At 34.4% G+C, this 20,743-nt stretch overlaps 1 protein-coding gene across 3 annotated transcripts in view; it reads left to right on the forward strand.

Annotated features, from left to right (window-relative positions):
* Nucleotides 1-20,743, forward strand: part of PPFIA2 (PTPRF interacting protein alpha 2) — a 412,913-nt gene that overhangs the window by 345,681 nt on the left and 46,489 nt on the right. For all 3 annotated transcript variants that reach the window (XM_045553300.1, XM_045553298.1, XM_045553299.1), the window contains 3 exons: nt 3,056-3,186; nt 5,480-5,634; nt 12,665-12,758. In XM_045553300.1, coding sequence (XP_045409256.1) covers nt 3,056-3,186; nt 5,480-5,634; nt 12,665-12,758 — 380 coding nt within the window. The remainder of the gene's footprint in view (nt 1-3,055; nt 3,187-5,479; nt 5,635-12,664; nt 12,759-20,743) is intronic.

Consider the following 20,743-nt stretch of genomic DNA (forward strand, 5'->3'; position numbering starts at 1 on the left):
AGGGGAGCAGTTTGCTATCTCCAGGAATTAACTATCTCTAAAACAAGCCTCCCCAGATGCCAGAGCATCAAGAATATGGAATGAAATCTAGAGAATAGGATATAGGAAACAAAATGGACTCCCGTTCTGATTCACGAAATGACATTTTATTAGATAATTGAGAACAGCAGAGCTTGCACTCATGAGATCTCAGATGGGAAAGATTTCAAAGATTCGACCTACTATACGGTGCATAAATCTACTCTTCAGCATCTTTGAGATGTGGTAGTCAGCCTACATGTACGTAGCTTAGATTGATGGGATTTTCTTCTTCCTTTCCTGAGCTATTATCTATCTTCCTTAAGGTGTCTTCTCCTTAACACTACCAGTTCGTTCTCAACTATCAGATCTACCAAGTATAATGTCCTGATTTTCTTTGACTTCCTCCACTACCAGGACTATACTGGGAATCTAGAATGTAATCTGCATAGGTGTTGTAAAAGAAGTTTGGTGGGTGTAAGAAATAAAAGGGCAAAGCAGGGCACAGTGGTGGCTCACTCCTGTAATCCCAGCTACTCTGGAGGCTGAGGTGCAAGGATTGCTAGAGTCCTGGAGTTCAAGGGTGGCCTGGGCAACATAGCAAGACTCCCCGTATCTCTAAAAGAAAAATAAAATAAAGACATAAAAAGGTAGGATGGTAGGTCCTATATAGAAGTGTAGCTTTGAAGACTTCAGAGACTGAAGAGGTAATTTGTAAGAAAGGTCATGGAAAGAACCACAGACTAAAAGTTGTCATGTATCAGGGTAAGGACTTACATGCATGATTTTTATTTACACTTCAAAAGAACACATTAAAATAAGTATTACACTTCTATTTTATTGATGAGTGTGTTAATCCATTCTCCACTGCTGTAGAGGAATACCTGAGACTGGGTAATTTATAAAGAAAAGAGGTTTATTTGGCTCACTGTTCTGCAGACTGCACGAGCATGGCCTCAGCATCTCTTCTGGTGAGGGCTTCAGGGGAACTTGCAATCAAGGCAGACGGCAAAGGGGAAGCAGTCATGTCACATGGCAAGAGAGAAAGAACAAGAGAGGGAGTAGGGACCATTCTCTTTTAAACAACCAGTGAATAGGGAGAACTCACTTATTACAGCTTGGAGGTTGGAGTGGGGATAACAAATCCATTCATGGGGGATCTGCCCCCATTATCCAAACACCTTCCACCAGGCCCCACATCCAGTACTGGGGATCAAATTTCAACATGAGATTCGGAGTGGCCAAACATCCAAACCATATCAGTGAGGAAATTTAATATTAGAGCAGATAGGTAACCAGCCTATTCATTCAATATTCCAGAGAAACCAGGATTCAAATCCACTTCCTTTCTTCCTCTTTCTTGGTTTTTTTTTTTTTTTTTTCTTGGTGGAAGAGATTGTTTATTTGTTTTTGTTTTGAGACAGGGTCTTCTCTATTGCCTGGTCTAGAGTACAGTGGTACCACCATAGCTCACTGCAACTTCAAACTCCTGGGCTCAAGTGATCCTCCTGCTTCGGCCTCTGGATTATCTAGGACTACAGGCTCCTGTCACTATGCCTGGCCAATTTTTTATTTTTATTTTTGCAGCAATGAGGTCTTGCTTCTGCCCAGGCTTTCCGTTTTGTTTATATAGTGTGTCATTCAGAGGAAACTTTTGTATATGCTGTTTTTAAGAGCTGTTATTGACAAACAGTATAGGTTGGCTGCAGGGAGAACAGAAGGAGGTATTTCATAAGAAGGTGTTTCAGCAGCAAAGTTCTAGAAGCAAAAATGGCCATGTTTACCATGGTCAGGCTTAGATCACAGAACTGTGAAAACACCAATATATATTAGAAGAGTTCAGAAAATGCTTAAAAATTTAGATGGAATATGGGTTTAGGAAGGGTTTTCCATAGCATTGGAATAAATATGAAAGCAGTTCTTAAAAATGATTCTCCTGGTGGCTATGCTAGTTAACGGACAAAAGGAATCATATTAAAATTCCTACCGAAACTGTTAACAGTAATCTAGGCTTGGGTAACAAAAAGCCCTGACAAGCAATTTCGTTAACTTTCCTCCAATGTATGAGATCTTTTTATAGATAAACACCTTTATGCATGATAGCTTTACATACAAACATTTCCCCAGAACGCAGCTTTAAAATTTTTGTTGCTTTAGCCATACTAAGAACTTTTTAATCATAACTTTCCAAACCATGTCTTTTAGCTGTATTTTCCATGATCTTGATCTCTCTGTATGTTGTAATACACACCGACGCCATTAAAATTATGCAGCACTGTTGTAAAGATATTTCTTTTCTTACAACTCTGTGTCTTTCTATCTCTGACAAAATTTATGGTTTCCTGAGTTTTTCAGGATTCTGAATGAAATTATTCTGTAAAGAAATCCCTCCCATTCCATCTTCTTTTGCTTTGCTGTATGTCTTTGCCAATTTTCCCATCACAGTAGTGAAATGAAAGTTTGCAAAAATTATATTCTTACCTTTTATTATTTTCACTTTAAAAAGAAAGTTTTTTTTCTTATAAAATGCACTCATTTTTAAACACCATGTAATACATTTTATTAGGCTGCTGTTTTACAACACTTTATCTAATAAAATTATATTTTGTCAATTTCTTTTCTTATTTCCAAAATCCTGACTTAAAAGATGTCTTTATCCTATAACCTGGCTAGGCATAATGCTTTATTTTTTAATGAGTTTGCTGAAATATGTGTCCAACACCTTTTTGTAAAGAATTTACATTCTGATACAATGAAATGTATACCAGACTAGCTTTCTCATAGTTACTGAATATTGATGTTTGGTGCTTATTACTCAAACAATATTTTTGTCTTCACTTTTAATTGGCTGTGACAATCACACTTCTTAGTAATAAGGATTTATATATGTAAGATTTATATGCCTCAAGTTTTGTTGCTTTTGTTCTATTTTGTACTAAAATTACTCAAATAGCCTTGCTTTAATGATGCTTCATTTGTATCAATTTCAGCTGAAATTCTGAAACAGTTCATTTGAATGTATTGTTTTTGCTTCTAGATTGCAGTGGTGGAAGAAGATGGTCGGGAGGATAAAGCAACAATTAAATGTGAAACTTCTCCTCCTCCTACCCCTAGAGCAGTCAGAATGACTCACACCCTCCCTTCTTCCTACCACAATGATGCCAGAAGGTGAGACTCTCCAGGCACACTGCACATTGAATGCTCTCTTTCCAAAAATTTTCCACTTCCTTCAATGTTGTCAAATAGACTACTTAAAAATGTATATGAAAAATTTGATTTGCACCATAACCCTCCATCTGGTATTGTCCTGCTCCCGTTCCCCTCATATCACTTGTGAAAGCACCCAATTTCCATTTGAGATCAAATTTTTAATTTTTTTTTTATTTGAGACAAAGACTTGCTCTGTCACCCTGGGGAGAGTACAGTGGCCTCACTATAGCTCACTCTAACCTCAAACTCCTGGGCTCAAGCAATCCTCCTGCCTCAGCCTCCCCTAGTAGCTGGGACTACAGGCATGCGCCACCACGCCCTGCTAATTTTTCTATTTTTAGTAGAGATGGAGTCTCACTGTTGCTCAGGCTGGTCCCGAAGTCCTGACCTCAAGTGATCCTCCTGCTTTGGCCTCCTAGAGTGCTGGGATGATAGGCGTGAGCTACCATGCCTGGCCCAAATTTTTAATTTTAAAATTAACCATCTTTGTGGTCTTGTTATAAGTCAATATATATAAGGATAGCTCTTCTAATTTTAGTAGATATTTGCCTACTTAAACAGGGTCAGGCTAGCGGAAAGACTTATTAGGCATAATAACAAAAACCTAAAGGGATTCTAGGACGAGATTACAAATTTGGATTGTAGTGTAAGAGTAATTAAGGTTTGCAAAGTCCATATTTGTGCCTCGTTTATCTTTAGCAGCCAGGTATGTACACCCTGTGGGTGCTGCTACTCCCAGCAATAATAACTCTTCAGGCACAAAGTTCTTAGAAATGAAAAAAAAAAATAGCATATTGGCCAAAACATTAAAGGAAAAGATAAATCCATATGGGGAAATATGTGATTAGTCATAGCAACTCTTTTATCCACATGCCTAAAAGAATTGTAAACAGATTTCTATATTAATTAATGATATAAATAAATCTCATCATACAGCTTACATCATAAACTTATGTTCTCCTACTGCCTTATCAGTTGCAGCATTTCTAGACACATAATTGATATAACCAAATGTAATGACTTACGGATTAATACTGTGTTTAAGAAAGAATATTTTATCTAAATAGTATGTTTTACAATAAATGCTTTTGAAAACAGGGCTTTCTTTGCTGGCAGGCATTTTTTCTTTTTGATTATTTTTAATTGTCAATGTGGAGAAAAGGTTACTCCAACTTTAGAATATGCTCTTTCACTCTCCAAAAAAAGAGTGAATTATATAAACATACTTTAACATATAAAACATATAAAACACTACTGCTTTGAAATTTAGAGTATGTGAGGTATTTAATTAGGATAAGTCAAGTTAAGTAATCTATCATAGTATTATCAATTTAATAACTGTGAAAACTGTTAGCAATATCTATTGAACCTCTCCTATTAATACAGTGTCAAATATGTTGACCAGAAATTGAAGCTACACCAACTGCTTAGAAATCATTTTAGCTTATCATATATCTAAAAGAATACTTGATAACTATAATTAAGAAGTAATATATAGTGATCATTAGGGTGTATGATTTTTTTGCTTCTAGATCCCACTCAGATGGGATCTATAATTTAATTTATATTAAATTAATTAGGCTCCAAAATTAAGAGAAGTAAAGAAGGCTAGAAGAAAATCAAGTACAACTGTAGGTTAGAATAGCAGCTTAAATTCATAGTTAGTTATATTTAATTTTTTTTACCATAGGTCATTATGTTTAAGATTAGAGTAGACCTGGAACGTTCCTAACATAAAGAAATGATAAATGCCTGAGGTGATGGATGCCCCAGTTACCATGATTTGATTAATACACACTGTATGCCTGTATCAAAATATCACATGTACCTTATAAAGATATACAATATATGTACCCATAATAATTAAAAAGAAAAAGAAAAAAGATTAGAAAAACAAACTCTGAGAAAAAAATAGATAATGGGTCAAGTGCTAAATAACAGAAGATCATTTAACATGCAGTTAATAAACCAGTCTCTATTCCATGATTAGTTTGAGATTTTACTGAAAATAAAGGGAAAAATGCCATTTGGAACAAAAATAAATTTTTCTAGTGAAAATTTGGAGGGTCAGGCTCCTGAGGCTGAAGAAACTACACTTCAATATCTTAAGAGGCAAAGTGGGAAGAAAAGAAAAAAATAACATTCAAAGTCTATTTGTTCCTCCTTTAGTACTTTTATAAAGAAAAAAGTCTTGTGTGCCTTGTGGATGGTGCATCAAAATGAACAGTCTGCCCTCTTTTGTGTTTTGCAGTAGTTTATCTGCCTCTCTTGAGCCAGAAAGCCTTGGGCTTGGCAGTGCCAATAGTAGCCAAGACTCTCTTCATAAAGCTCCCAAGAAGAAAGGAATCAAGTCTTCAATAGGACGTTTGTTTGGTAAAAAAGAAAAAGCTCGACTTGGGCAGCTCCGTAAGTATGCTTTCCTCTGCTACTCCTTTTAGTCACTTTGAAGTGTCCATCTATCCTTCATTTCACTCCATTTCTCTTTTATTTTTTTCTCTTACTACCTAAGAAACTTTCTGTCTTAATCAGATTTATAAGTACAATTTAGCTGAATAATGCTTAATAAAAGTTACAGTGAAAGAATATTATAAAAATTTTAGTCCTTTGGCCGGGCGCGGTGGCTCGCGCCTATAATCCTAGCACTCTGGGAGGCCGAGGCGGGTGGATCGCTCGAGGTCAGGAGTTCGAGACCAGCCTGAGCAAGAGCGAGACTCCGTCTCTACTAAAAATAGAAAGAAATTATCTGGCCAACTAAAATATATATAGAAAAAATTAGCCGGGCATGGTGGCGCATGCCTGTAGTCCCAGCTACTCGGGAGGCTGAGGCAGTAGGATCGCTTAAGCCCAGGAGTCTGAGGTTGCTGTGAGCTAGGCTGATGCCATGGCACTCACTCTAGCCCGGGCAACAAAGTGACACTCTGTCTCAAAAAAAAAAAAAAAATTTCAGTCCTTTTATTTCTCTGTTAATAACCATAGCTAGAATTTATTTAATGCTAACTCTTGTGATAGGCACAATTGCCCTATAAGGCAAACGTTGTTACTGTCATTCTTATTTTATTGATGAGTGAACAATGTCTTAGTAATGTCACAGAACTAGGATATTCATCCTGGTGCCAATATTTCAAAATCAGCTTAAAACTGTTGAGTATGCTACCACTTAGAGTGTGGATGTTTATTAAAACTTAGCTATGTAACTTTAAAAGCTTTTCTGTTGAAAAAATGGAAGCCTACAAAGAAACCCAAAAGAATTTTTTAAGTTAGAATATTAATAAAACTTTTTAATATGTATGGCATAAAATGTAAGGGACAGGTTTTCTTTGATTAAAGCTATTACAGCTTCCTCTAACAAACTCTATGGCATGTAGGCGAAGTGGGGGGAGAATAGAACAATAGGGATTGTGCTAGAATTATTGTTAGTGACTAATTGAATAAAAATGTAGAACAGCACATTTGAAATGATCTATAAAATATTAATATATAAACATATTAATATTTAGAAATAGATGGAGAATAGATACATATATACTTCTATAACTGAAACAAAAAGAATATATGATATTCCTGAAATAGTATATATACTTGGCTTTAGGGGGGTGTCTTTCTATTAATATCTATTTATTTTTAGAGTTAAATTATTAGGAAAGGACTAAACTCTTACCTCCAATGGTTAAGTGCTGAACAGAGTGATACAAACTTCTTAGTACTTTCTTTAGTTTCTCAAATAAAGGAATAATTATTTGCAAGGAAAGCTTAACTCCAAGACTTAGTTTCCTGCCCTACCACAAAAACAATTTCTGAGTATGATATTCATGTTTGGAAATTTATTACTACAGTATTAAAAAATGCCTTTCCTGCCCGGGCTGCCGTACAGTGGCTCCATCATACCTCACTGCAGCCTCAAACTCCTAAGCTCAAGCGATCCTCCCACCTCAGCCTCACAAAGTGCTGGAATTACAGGCATGAGCCACTATGCCTGGCCATGCAATTCATTTTCTTTATGGTCATCTGCCAGATGGTGTTATAATTGTCTGAACTCATGACCTGCTATAATAGGCCTAATAAAAAAATAATTCCATAGCGACAAAATCAGCATCAACATTGCACCAGCATTATTTAGCAAGTACAGCTATGTATTGTTGAATGATGAGAATATGTTCTGAAAAATGCATCCATTAGGCAATTTTGTTGTTGAGTGAACATCATAGGGCATACCTATACAACCTAGATAGTATAGCCTACTACACACCTAGGCTATATAGTATAGCCTATTGGTCATATGCTACAAACCTGTACAGCATGTCACTGTACGGAATACTGTAGGCAATTATAAAACAATGGTAAGTATATGTGTATCTAAACATAGAAAAGGTACAGTAAAAATATGGTATAGTTTTATGGGACCACTGTCATATATGTAGTTTATCATTAATTGAAACATTATTATGCAGTGCATGACTGTACATTTCTACGTACAAAATTTGGGTGGCTTTGCTGGCCTTTACCCCAAACTTTAGATTGTTCCTTGATGCTCTGGAACCAACAGATACAATATAAATTCCACAAAGTATCAATTAGAAATGACTCATCTTCTGCATGGTGAAAGGGTCTTGCTTTGAGTAAAGTAGTAGTTAACTTCAATTAGGAACATAATTATTACATACCATTTATGAGCCAGGCACCATGCCTAGATGCATCCTCCAGATAGCTAACAGACTAACAGACATGGAACAATTTAGTAACAATTTATGAATTCAAGTGTGTTTAAATGCAAACAAAGTGGTATTGATTCATGCTGAAGGTCAAATGAAAGAAAGATGAAGCTACTGATTAAGTAGCAGATTGTAGTCTTAATTTCTCTAGAGTTAAAACTCTCTTTTTCATACAATGACAGAGACCTCTGCTGGACAAACGGAGTGACAGAGGCTTTGCCATGTGGGTTTTGGCAAGAAATTCCTACAAACTTGTATCTCAAAGGCCAGTATAAAACAAATTATTTTGGATGGAATGTAAGACCTGGGCTAAGTGGAGATATTTGCCTTTTTCAACCTAAATAACAGAGAGAGGCTGTTCATTTATATCTAAAAGAAAATATGTTTGTTTGAGAATAGGGCATTTTTATGAGAATACACATAAACTATATGCATATTCAGGGAGGTAAATGAAGGTTTTTAAAGGGAAAAACTGAGGATTACATAATTGTTTTGAAATAATTATCCTTGGCTATAAGATCAGTAACAAGGGTGACACGAGTTTGAGGCTGCACAGTTACCAGGCAGATGTCCCTGCAGAAATATTTTTTGCGTAAGTTTGTGATGGCCCTAATGCTAGGTCATGGCTTTTGTGGAGTTTTGTTTGTTTGTTTGTTATTAGGCATACAAGTGTGAGAACCCTCTCTTTGTGACCTTTGCCCACTCTATTTGCCACGGTTTTCATAATATTAGCGACTCTGTTTTGATTCTGACAACTTTCACACCTTCACAATCCAAATGAATAGATACCTCCAACTAGTACCATCTATAAGTCTGGGCATGTGAGAATCTTTTCTTGAGTCCTGCAGCCCTGGGCCTTAGGAGGCCCCACACTTTGCAGCATCTTCCTTAAAAATTTCTAAGACCCCCTTCTGTTGTCTGGGAAAGGCTGGGGCTCGCTGTGCCATCTGCACAAGGCACCCCTAGCCAAGACCTGGACCTGGGGTCCAATCGCTGTAAGCACTGAAATTTTCTTGGTTCCGGTTCAGACACTGCGACCAGCCAAGGAGGCAGTGCTATCTGAGCAGGTGCCTGATTCAACCAAACCACACCATGTAGGCCTGGGTCCCTGTTTCTCCCCTTCCAGGTTTTGCCTGACACTCACCCCATGCATGCACTCGACCAGATGCCCCAGGGAATCTAGCGACTTCCATCTGTGGGGTCATTCTGGGCCAGTGGCCTGACCCTGGTTCCAAGAGGGTTGTCTGGCAAGTGGATCACTCACTCCCACTGGCTGGAATGGTATTGTGTGAAATTGGATCACTAGATTGTTGTCCCGTTGATTTGGTGTGACTCAAACTGTTTATACAAAAAGGGGACTGGCAAAAAAAAATACTTGACTGGGCCCCTCATGCCTAGGAGTTATCCTACCTCCACTCTTCCAAATCCTCAAAGGCATCATAGAAGTGAGTATGCCTGAGTGACAGCCCAGAAAACTCCATGAAGGGCAAGGAAGCTGGCTTGCACATGTGTAACTACTGACAAGGTGATCACTGATTATGAAAGCAGTCTACTGAATCCTGAAACTCAAGCTCTGCAAGCCTGAGCACCTCAGGGCATGAGAAGGGTGGAGTTAATTATGCTCTTTCTACATGGTTCATTAATGGACCTCGTGAAGAATGAGTTACCTCTAGCTTCCAGTGTTTCTCATCTGAGGCACTCTTGCCATTTTGAGAAACACAAGCTACAGGATTCTCTACTTATTGAAGGACATTTTGAATACTTGTCCCTGTCCAATATATACTAGTTGTACTTTGCAGTCATTATAATATCCAAAAACATGCACCCTCCCTCAACACATACAAATATTTACATTCCCCCTAGAGATTGATTCGTACCATCTTCAGTTAAAACCACTGGTGTATAGCACTGTCCAACATTAGTATAATGCAGGCCACAAATATTAGCCACATATGTAGATTTTCTAGTAGCTTAGAAAAGTAAGAAAAGTAAAAAGGGACAGGCAGGATTAATTTTAACAATATATTTTATTCAACCGAATATATGAATAATATTGTCTTTTCAACAGACAATATAATATTAGCAAACATTATTGATATTACATAATTATTAATTATATAATTAATAATAATGTATTACATATCTTACTTTTTGTACTAAATTTTCAAAATCTGCTGTGTACTTCACACTTACAGCACATAAATCAGACAAGCCACATTTCAAATGGTTAATAGTCACATGTGGCTGGTGAATAAAACACCAGTATAGGTAAGTAGATATTCCTGAAGCCCACACAGCCGTATTAGCCCACTAACACCTGAATAAGAACGAGAAGGACTCTCACCAGATTTATATAATCATCCATAGAGTAAAAGATAGAGTTCATAAGCTGGTTTGGCTAAGGTCACCCTTGCCAGCTAGTTGGTCAGGTATGTGGGAAAATGAATTTGAGATAAGTGAGGCAACTGGGTCAATTCTGTGAAAAAATGTCCTCTCAGAAATGTTTTAATTGGCCTGAAAACTGTATTTGCTGGGACTTTTGTTCCTGTTTAAGAGTTCTGTCCTGCATGTGGTGCTTAAAAATAATGTTACCTACTGTGGCCTTAAATGCCATTTTCTATTTGGCATTTTCAAACACGATGTGTTTCTAATCATCCATGAAATCCTTTCAGAATAAAAGATTAGCTTTTTAAAGCACTCAAAGTATTTCTAAGCTCTTCGTGCTTTTTAATTTTATTTATGAGAAAAAATTCAAATTTCTAGTTTTATTTACTCACAAAATACTCCTAGAGTTTTCTTTATTTTTATTCCAAGCTTTCATTACTTAAAAATGTTCTTTTTCTACCAAAATGTTGTGTTCTTGAAAAAAATGTAAATCATAATTTAAATGCTCTTCTTTTATTGCTCAGAAGAATAAAAAGCCTGATTCATCCAACCACCTGGTGGTTGAAAATGTTTCATTGTTTATTGAATAGGTCTGCCTCATCAATCTCTGTGTCCCCATATGGACTGTTCAAAGAATTTTATGACTTTTAAGTGAATCATTCATTTCCATTTTCATTTCAAGAGAACATTTCTATTGTTAATTGCAGATCCTGAATAATTATTTATGAATGTGCAGTAATGCAAATATACAGATGAGAGAAATAAAATGAAAATATTCACTCACTGTACATAATGGAAATATTCCACATTTAAAAATGTTTCCCAAGAGTACTTAAGTAGGACAATGGATGGCTTTCCTAATAATATAAACAATGAAAATATTTCATAATAAAAGTATCTAAGTACCTATATTAATAAACATGTACATAATGAATAAAATAATTTTTTATCTTCAAACTCCACACCCCTGAATTAGATCTAGACAGCAATCAATGTGTTTCAATTAAAAGGGTCTTTCTGATAATTATGCAGTTTAGTAACAGAATTTTCAGCTGTGAGATTAACTTATCTATATCAATGTTCCAGAGTTAGTAGTGGCCAGTGGTATAAATTATTTGTTAAAATAAATTATGAAAAATAGTAACACCAAAATTATTTTACCAAAGCACTAGCTAGTGCTTTGGTAAGATAATTTTTTTCTGCTAAAGAGAAACCAACCATGCCTTGGTCACATCCTGTAGATGTTAAGTAAGAAAATGTCTGCTACAATGGGAAAAGAGTAAAAGTTGTCTTCAATAGTCTTATTTACTGATAAACTGGTGAATTTTTTTGTGTGTAGTCTTTGTAAAAGTTTGTATTAGCTTAAATGTTCTATCTAATCTTGAACTTAACTAGAGTTTAAATTCATTTCATTATATATATATATAGATAGATTGATTGACTTTATATTTTTTATGTATAGTAAATACTAAAGGGAATGCAGAACACAGGGTTAAGTCCTTATTTTTCAATTACAATAGATAATTGATGAGTTAATTATGTGTTTAGGAATCCTGAATGAAATAATTGCATTGTGAAATGTGTTTGATGTACATCATATTTTTCCAAGTTTATATAAGGTATACATATTCTATATTCCAAAACCAATAATCCTGACACTAAAGCAAGTAATTTGTGACTTTTTGGGCAAAAACTATTTTAATCAGTGTTTTTTAAAGAAAGATGTAGGAGGTTTTTCAGGAATTATTATAAAGTTTAAAAAACAAAACAAGAACCTTCCCAGAACACATCAAGTTCTGGAAGTGAGGTTTATAGTGAAGGACACAGGAGTCAGCCAGTTGAGCAGAATGAGGTTCCAGGAGCAGGATGTGAAGAGGTATTAGAAGTCAGCAAATGCTCTGAACTTGGAATAGAAAACATACACCTGAGTTTCTACTCAATGGGCTATAATTTATCCCTTTATACATGAGATATTACAAATTGTTCAAGTGTTAAACACATAAATCTCACATATCACATAGATATTCACTCTTATTTTCCATGAGAAAAGTAGGAAAATGGAATTGAGGCTTGGGAACTGTATATTCAAGTGTTTTCCAGTGTACAGGCCACATTTATTATGTTGCCACTAGATACAACTGAATGGTATCCCAACAGGTACTTTTCCCTTTCCGTTTTCTCAGTTTATGTTTATGTATGTACTCATGCAATTTTAGGCATGTTGGGTTAGAAATATAAGGACAGTAAAAGCAAATTTGATACTAAATAGTTGCTCAGAATTTGAAGAAGCTACTCTCAGAATTGTCATATGCAACATAATCTGAATAGTGACTTCTTCACAGGAGGCTTTATGGAGACTGAAGCTGCAGCTCAGGAGTCCCTAGGGCTGGGCAAACTGGGAACTCAAGCTGAAAAGGACAGAAGACTGAAGAAAAAGTAGGTTTGGAGATTTTTTTTCCCCTTCTTTTCTAACTTGTATTTATTATTTATCACTGTTTTGTAGGGAATTAAAAAGAGAGCAGTTGGAAACAAAACAATTATGCTGAGGCCAGTATTTTCCTGGCATTACCTAAAACAACGTAGTGCTCATGTTTCCTGGTTATTAATCAGTTCGAAAGTGTATAAAAAATCTTCAGCCTGTAGTAGAAACAAAAAGTTTGTTCTAAGTAATCTAAGCATTTACTTAAAAACTCAAGTATATTTAAAATACTTAAATGTAGCCTCAAAAAAATGTAATCCCCTATTTGATGTTAAAATCAGTACTGAATTGGAATGATAAAGTGAGAGAGTATACCATCTAACCTTGTGTTTCCTCTCATGACAATTATAAGTATCTACTCTTTAAAATGGAGTAAAGGAGAAACATTTCCCTGACTGATTGAATATAAGTCTATTTTAGACTCCCAACAGATTGTTTTGCATCTGTCAGGAAACTGATAGTGTATCCTTTCATTCACGTATAATACGAAACATTTAAATGACTTGCAAAATTGGCAAATTTTGAGTCTAAGCAGCTGTTGGAAAGCAAGTAGGTACATAAATAACATACTTTAAAAATACATAGTAACATTTTCATTGACAAAATAGCACCCTTAGAACATGTTCTTTAAAAGCAAAATACTTCTCTTTATTTGAGAATCTATTGGTTGGTTATTCCTTTTCTCCCCTCTCAAATAGGTGTTACATTGTGTTCATGTTATTCACATTTTCCTTCTTTCATATGAAAGAATATTCATTGTTCTAGTCATTTTGTAACAGATATGCTTTTATGGTTATAGTACACAGGCTAATCAATTTACTTTGTATTTGCCTTCTCACTTGCTTTGCAGATGTTTAGTAAAAATGAAATAAGTACATTTTGTTGCAGAACAGCTCATCGATCTAATTGTGCATTAGTATGCTAGCTATTAAAATTACATATATGTCCAAATTCAGTAGAAATACTTTCCAGAAAAAAATGGCCTTGAGAATATTATCTCTTGAATATAATTAGATGCTTAGTCATATTCAATAACAAATATTTTTTCTTTAGTTACTGATTACTCAAAAATATGTTTAAATATTATCATAATCTGTTTGAAATATCTTGATTTTGTTTGTCTCTATCAAGGTATTCTATGTTCAGTTTTGTGACTATTTATTGAAAAAACATTCTTCTAAAAATATTCTCCTTTGATAAATTGTTTAAAAATTTGTTTTGTCTATTTCAACTCTAAAGAAATATGAATAATCGAAACCCAACCTGGCTAATGGACATGGTTTATTTCCCTTAAAACCTAATTCTCATTTCTTCTACAAAGAAATATTTACAAAGAATGGCAATCTGACCAGCTTTAGCAATTGTATATAAGGCTAGTAATTGAGGCAGAACACTAAATAGTTCATTAGTTGTTTATGGGACCAAGTTAAATATACTTTTTAACAGCTACTAAATTTAAACATTCCAATTACACAATGATTTAAAATAATATATTTAAAGATAAGCTATTATTATCTTTATACAGTTGGATTGATTTGATATTAATTTTAAAGAATTATGTCACAACTTCTAAGTATCCTCACAGTGAGACACAGATTTTTAGTTCTGTACTTAGTTTGACATCTTACCATGCTTGACTTTGTGTTTTATTTTGCAATGTTTTGGCAAGATATAATTGTAAAATGTATTAAATGGAATCTTTTATTTAATATTAAGAAGAATATTAAGAATAGCTTATAAGATGATAATGACTAACATTTTCCAGTACACTTATTTCCTAGAGAATAATAATATTTGAGTTCAAATGGATTCAACAAAACAAGTCGGAGTTCATTAATGAAAGTAGAAAAGTGTTTCTCATATTATTAGTTATCCCATAGCAAGAACGCTTTGAGCATAAATATGCAACCAGTGTTCATGACACTTTCGTGAATAATTGCTAACATTTTTTCAGGATTTGCATGACACTCTCATCAGAGTGTCTTCATGCAATGAGTTTTATTAGATAGACAAGATAAATTACTTTTAAATTGCATGGTTTCACAATTTATTTCTATCAAATTTTATGTTGCTGATAATTATCTTTAAACATTGTCAGCTTGTTCTTGAATTTTCTCAAGTGTTTTAAAATTTCTTTTAAACAATACCAATTTTCTTTTTTTAAAAGACACCATATACTCTTTAGTGCACTTCAATGAATTACACTCTTCTGTGTTCAAATTTCATGTTTACCAATCTTCTTTCAATATTAAAAAAATTTTGGCCAGGCGTGGTGGCTCACACCTGTAATCCTAGCACTCTGGGAGGCCGAGGCGGGTGGATCACTCGAGGTCAGGAGTTCGAGACCAGCCTGAGGAAGAGTGAGACCCCATCTCTACTAAAACTAGAAACAAATTATCTGGCCAACTAAAAATATATATAGAAAAAAAAATTAGCTGGGCATGGTGGCGCATGCCTGTAGTCCCAGCTACTCGAGAGGCTGAGGCAGTAGGATCGCTTAAGCCCAGGAGTTTGAGGTTGCTGTGAGCTAGGCTGACGCCACGGCACTCACTTTAGCCAGGGCAACAAAGTGACACTCTGTCTCAAAAAAAAAAAAAAAAAATTTTAAGTACATTTTATTTAAAAAAACCAAAACCAAAAATGAAGCAGCCTCTTTCAAAATATTGAATATTATACGTTGTACATGCAAAGTTGTAATTACTGTGATTTCCTATCAGTTGTTTCTACATTCTATCCACTGACCCAGCAAAATGATATTTCTAGGACATAGTATTTAACTTAGACTTATGTTTACTATCCCAAAGTGCACAGCAGAGATTTATTAGTCTCTGTGGGAATAAGCAGAGCTAGAGAAAATCTTATTTTCAATTTTGCTAGTATGGCAGCAATTTAGAATTGACGGTCTATGACTTTAAATTTAATTGGGAGAAATCTCTAGAGAAGTTAATTATGGCACATTTTTAAAAAGCCATATGGGGGAGATACTTTCAGAGAGCTGCATTTGAGAAATTCCAAATTCTTGCAAAGTTCAGAAATTTGTAATGTTGGCAGTCCCAAACAAAGGTCTAAATTGAGGTATATTTATCATCCAACAAACTTAACACACATAGGTTGGAACAGCTTATAGGATCTGTGTCCCTACCTTAATTCTACTTTTTCTTTGCTTCCTGGGGTAGTCATTTGTTTTGCTTATATATCTAACTATTGTCCCATGAGGAGAAATTGGAAATCAACAATACTGGATCTGCAAAAGCACTCTCTAGTCAAGAAAATCTTGCCCATCTTTACGTTGGGGGACATTAACACACAGGAGCTGTTCTTTCATCAGAACCACATCTAACATAGGCCTAATGTCAATCTGTTACTGTTCTACCTGGTTTGCCTTCACTATGCCTCATCTTTGCTTTAGTTTCTTTTAAAGCATCAATTCCATATATTTTCCCAGTAAGTTTATATAGAGTACAGTCAATACCTACAGAAATTGTATCAAACTAAAACTCACCTAGTAATTCTCTGAATACTTCACATTAATTTCTTTGCTCTTCCTCTTTAAAATTTCACCAGTTTTTCTGTACCCTCCTGGTATAGCTCTCCTAATCTTTAAAGTTGAATCACTTATTCTCAACTAAAGTTTCTGTGTTATTATTGTATTTCTTCATAGTTTTCTCAATCTGGGCTCCCTCTGGGGGTGCCATGACTTTCTGAGATTTTATTCATCATCTTCTGTTTGATTTCACTGGACTCCAGGCACCTTTTCTTATTTAACAAAAATAAACATCTTCCCCTTTTCTGATACTCATGTTAAGAACAACTAGATCTGAGAATTTCACCTCTTTTCTTTCATACCTGCCATACTTATCTTTAAGAACATATTTCCCATTCTTAGCCCTCCAGCCTATGTTTTAAGCTAAGACCTAAAAGCTACTTGCCCAGGATGGCCAATTAAAGCCAACCACACAAATATACAATTTAAAAAGCCCTGCCTGGAATAATAGAAGTTACTGAAGGACCAAAATCCTACATGGGCTGGACCAACAAAAGCTTCATTTTCAAATGAGGTTCAACTCCCCAAATTTTACTTAGAGTCTATATTTGAGTATTTGAGCCCCGATAAATAGAATCTCTCTGCTCTCTTCCTTGCCTAAGTTCAGAATTTATTTGTTTACAAAGGAGTCAGACAATTAGAAATCCAAATGTCAGCCTTAATGCCAAGAAAGCTAGTTAAACATGGCTTAGGTATATGCAGAAAAAAAAAACCTGAACCTGCAAATAGTTCAATTTACCAGACGCAGGAAGAGTTAGGTAGTCACAGACTTTCAAGATGTGTAGGTAAAAGCCCCACATCACCTGAAAAATAGCATTTACAATATTATAATTTGATATAATATGTTACTATAGAATTAAGAGCTATGAACTCATAAGAAAAGAAATAAAATTTTATATCATTAAAATTCTTGCCTGAAGAAGAGTTTTTGACACATCAGTGTTAACAGTATTTTTATTAATATTGCATTAGATTTCTTACTTTTTTCCCTCTGGAATATATTTACCTTCCAGTTTTTCATATCTCTAGAAATGTGATGATAGGGTAAGTGGCAAACTCACTGAGTCATTAGAGACCAGAAAATATATTTTAAACTTAAAATTAGTTGATAAATGCCCAAAGCATAGAACTATTGGTTTAAAATAATTTTCCCTCAGCGCTTTGAAGTTATTTCTCTTCTTGTTTCTAGTTACATCTAATATCAAGTGATTGTTATTCTTTTGTATATAACATGTAGGATTTCTTTCTCCTCTCTATTTCAGAAAGTTTTAAGATTTGTTTTTTTTTTGCTTCATCTATGGGGTTCAGAAATGCCATAGTATGAGTCCATTCAAATTTTTTTATGTTTCATTTCTTTTACTGTATACTTTCAATTTGAAGACTTGTTAGAATGAACTAACATGTGTTACCCTAAAGGATTCACATTTCTAGACTCAACTTTGATTCCAAGAAGCCTATTTTTACAGAAATTTCTAGGATTAAAGATGAGGCTGTCTGTTTCAATAGGAATTCATCTGTATAACTCTCAAGACAGTCCTGAATAGGCAATGAACTTATCAAAATTGATAAAATATCCATTGAATGGTTACTTACCTCCAGAAATATAAATGATGAAATCTTTAGCTTAATTTTTTATCTGGTAATGTTTTTCTCCTGTCTTTTTAACACTGTATAATTTTTTAGTAAAACATATATGCATGCTGAAATCTTCTGTATCTTGTAACTTAAATGGAAAGATATCATACAAATATTAGTACACTGACAAATTTATCATTTTCAACTGTTAGTTACAGTATAGATAATATATCATTATATAGTAGAATTTTTTATGTATCCTGAATAGATAACACTGCTAAATGAACATGGATTTCATATTTGAATTAATTTTTCAATATCATTAAAATGAAATTAACGTCCCAACTCAGCTATCAGCAGCATCTTCTTCAGAGAAGCAATTTTATCCTTGGAGCATGGCAGTCACAGTTAATCACTACCAATAAATCTTTATGTTAGAACTTCAAAGACATAAAAGTGAAGCTCTATAGATTTAGTTAATTTATTTCCATCACAATCCTAAGGGTCTCCTTCAGTGCATAATCTTTAATGTGTTTTGAGACTCTGCACTTTTAATCTTTGGCATTTGGAAGGCTCAGGGTATGTATATCTCTAAAAGAGATAAATGTCATGAAAAATATTCACATTTAAAAGTATCACAAACATTCTTTCACTTAATACATATTTATTAAGTGCATATATGCCAAGTTAAACTTATAAATGAGTTGTATTTCAAAAGTTAATTTGCAAGACGTGTTAGAAGCTCTGAATACATTTTCCCATGTAAGTATTCTGTACACATTGAAAGTAAACATCTGTGCTTCCCTGCAAAAATCTATTTTGTAGGCATGCTGTAGGAACTGTCTCTGGGTAGATAAAGCAAAAAGAAGGATTCACTTGCAGGGTATTAGATCATTTCATAGTTTCCAGAAACAATTTTAACAATAAAATGTCATGAAAGATTTCTCCAGAGTGTCATCAAGAACACATATATTCTCCTTCATCCCATTCCAAAATTGAAGTACTTAGGTGAAATCATCTGATTGGCCTAGTGTGAAACAGATATTTGTATTGGACCAATTTTTTCTAGTTAAACATTCATTTAGTATAGATACAGCTACTGGGGAACACTCCTGGGCAACTAACACAAGGAATATAATAAAATAGAATATTTTAGAACCTAACCCCAGTGCTCTCAATATTTCTTTGGGAAAATGTGCACCAATTTTTCACTTGGAACCCCAGAAGCATGCCTTCCCTACTTATGATAAAAGAGTCATTGTTGCTTTGCCAACTGATCATGCATAGTCCTGCCTAGCTTTAACCAAGGACAATTGTAAGAATTCCCTGAACCTAAACAATAATAATATCCAAAGGCAAAAGTCCAAAATGCACTGTAATTCCTTAGGAAAAATAAAGCTAAAAAACCCAAAAATGCTCTTTTTAAATTTATATTTAGATGTACTTGATCTATTTGGAGGAAGGAAAAGCACATGGAAAGAATAGGGTTGCTATTTAGTTAATTGCACTGTTTTAGCCAACAGTGCAATGTTAATACCTTACAGGGTAAGTAGAGGAGAAATCCTATGTTGTCTCCATAATTTATACCCAGGAGAAATATTTTTGACCTGAAAAGATTAAAATAAGAATTAGTAAATGTAGATTAAACTCAAGGTAGTTACCTATACTAGGAGAATAACCTCCTTTTTTAAAATAAATCCATGTCATTTATTTTGATTGAAGTAAACCCTGAATTACTGAAACATGAAAATGATAATTTTTCACTCATTTGCTTAGTATCTATTATGTCCCAAGAATTGATTTTAAACTACTGATATTTGAATTATAGTTCTATTCTTCAAAGAGCTTATAGAGAGACAGACAAGAAAACAAACGATTGCACTTAAGTATTTCATAGTTCACGATCACTTCTTTAAGTTATTGGTCTTTGAAGAGAATGAGACAAGTGCCACAAGCATGAAAGCAACCTAATGTTCTTATTTAAAGATATTCTCCAAGCTAAAGACAAATAACCACAGGGGTTTAACAAATGAATTGATGACTGAGCAAAACAGAAGGTGGCATACCCAGCCTCTTCACAAATGATTTAAGTAGGGCATCTGATTTTGTCAAAGCATGAAGCTATAAAGGCATAGCTGAGCTTTTAAATAAAGAATTTTGTTTAAGGAAGTCCTTTACAAAGACACCCAAATCTAACAAGATGAAATTTAATAGGAGCATTTATATAATCCTGCAGCCAATTTCAGTACTATGCTTATTAATTGTGTACATGGGTCAATATATATACACACAATATGTATATATAACATATATATATGTATTATATATACATCTATAAAACACATATGAAATTTAACTGAAGCTCCTAAGAAATAAGTTTCTGCAAGGTAGTAAAATGAACAATGCCTGACAAAGAATGTAATGTTTTTAATATCCATAAAAGCGTTAATAAGGTTGAGATTTTATATACTGACCAGATCGTAGCTGGCTATTTTATTCAGTTCTGGGAAATATACTTGAAGTGGATGGATTAAAACCAGCACACATTTAGAGGAACATGACCAGAATAGTGAGATGACACAAAGCTATGTCTTCAAGGACTGTTAGAAATAATTAGAAATACATGCAGTGTGGAGAACAAAGAGACAGAAGAATATGATATTAGAAATATTGGAAATATGTGGAATGTGGCTTCCAAGAGAAAGAACAATCAAACATATTGTTTAGGGCCTCCTGATAAAACGTTGGGCAAAACATCAGTACTTATTACAGATAAATTTAAGCTAATCCTAAGTGAGAACTATTAGCAATCACAGATGTGGG

This window comes from Lemur catta, chromosome 6 (assembly GCF_020740605.2).
Source record: "Lemur catta isolate mLemCat1 chromosome 6, mLemCat1.pri, whole genome shotgun sequence".
Lineage (NCBI taxonomy): Eukaryota > Metazoa > Chordata > Mammalia > Primates > Lemuridae > Lemur > Lemur catta.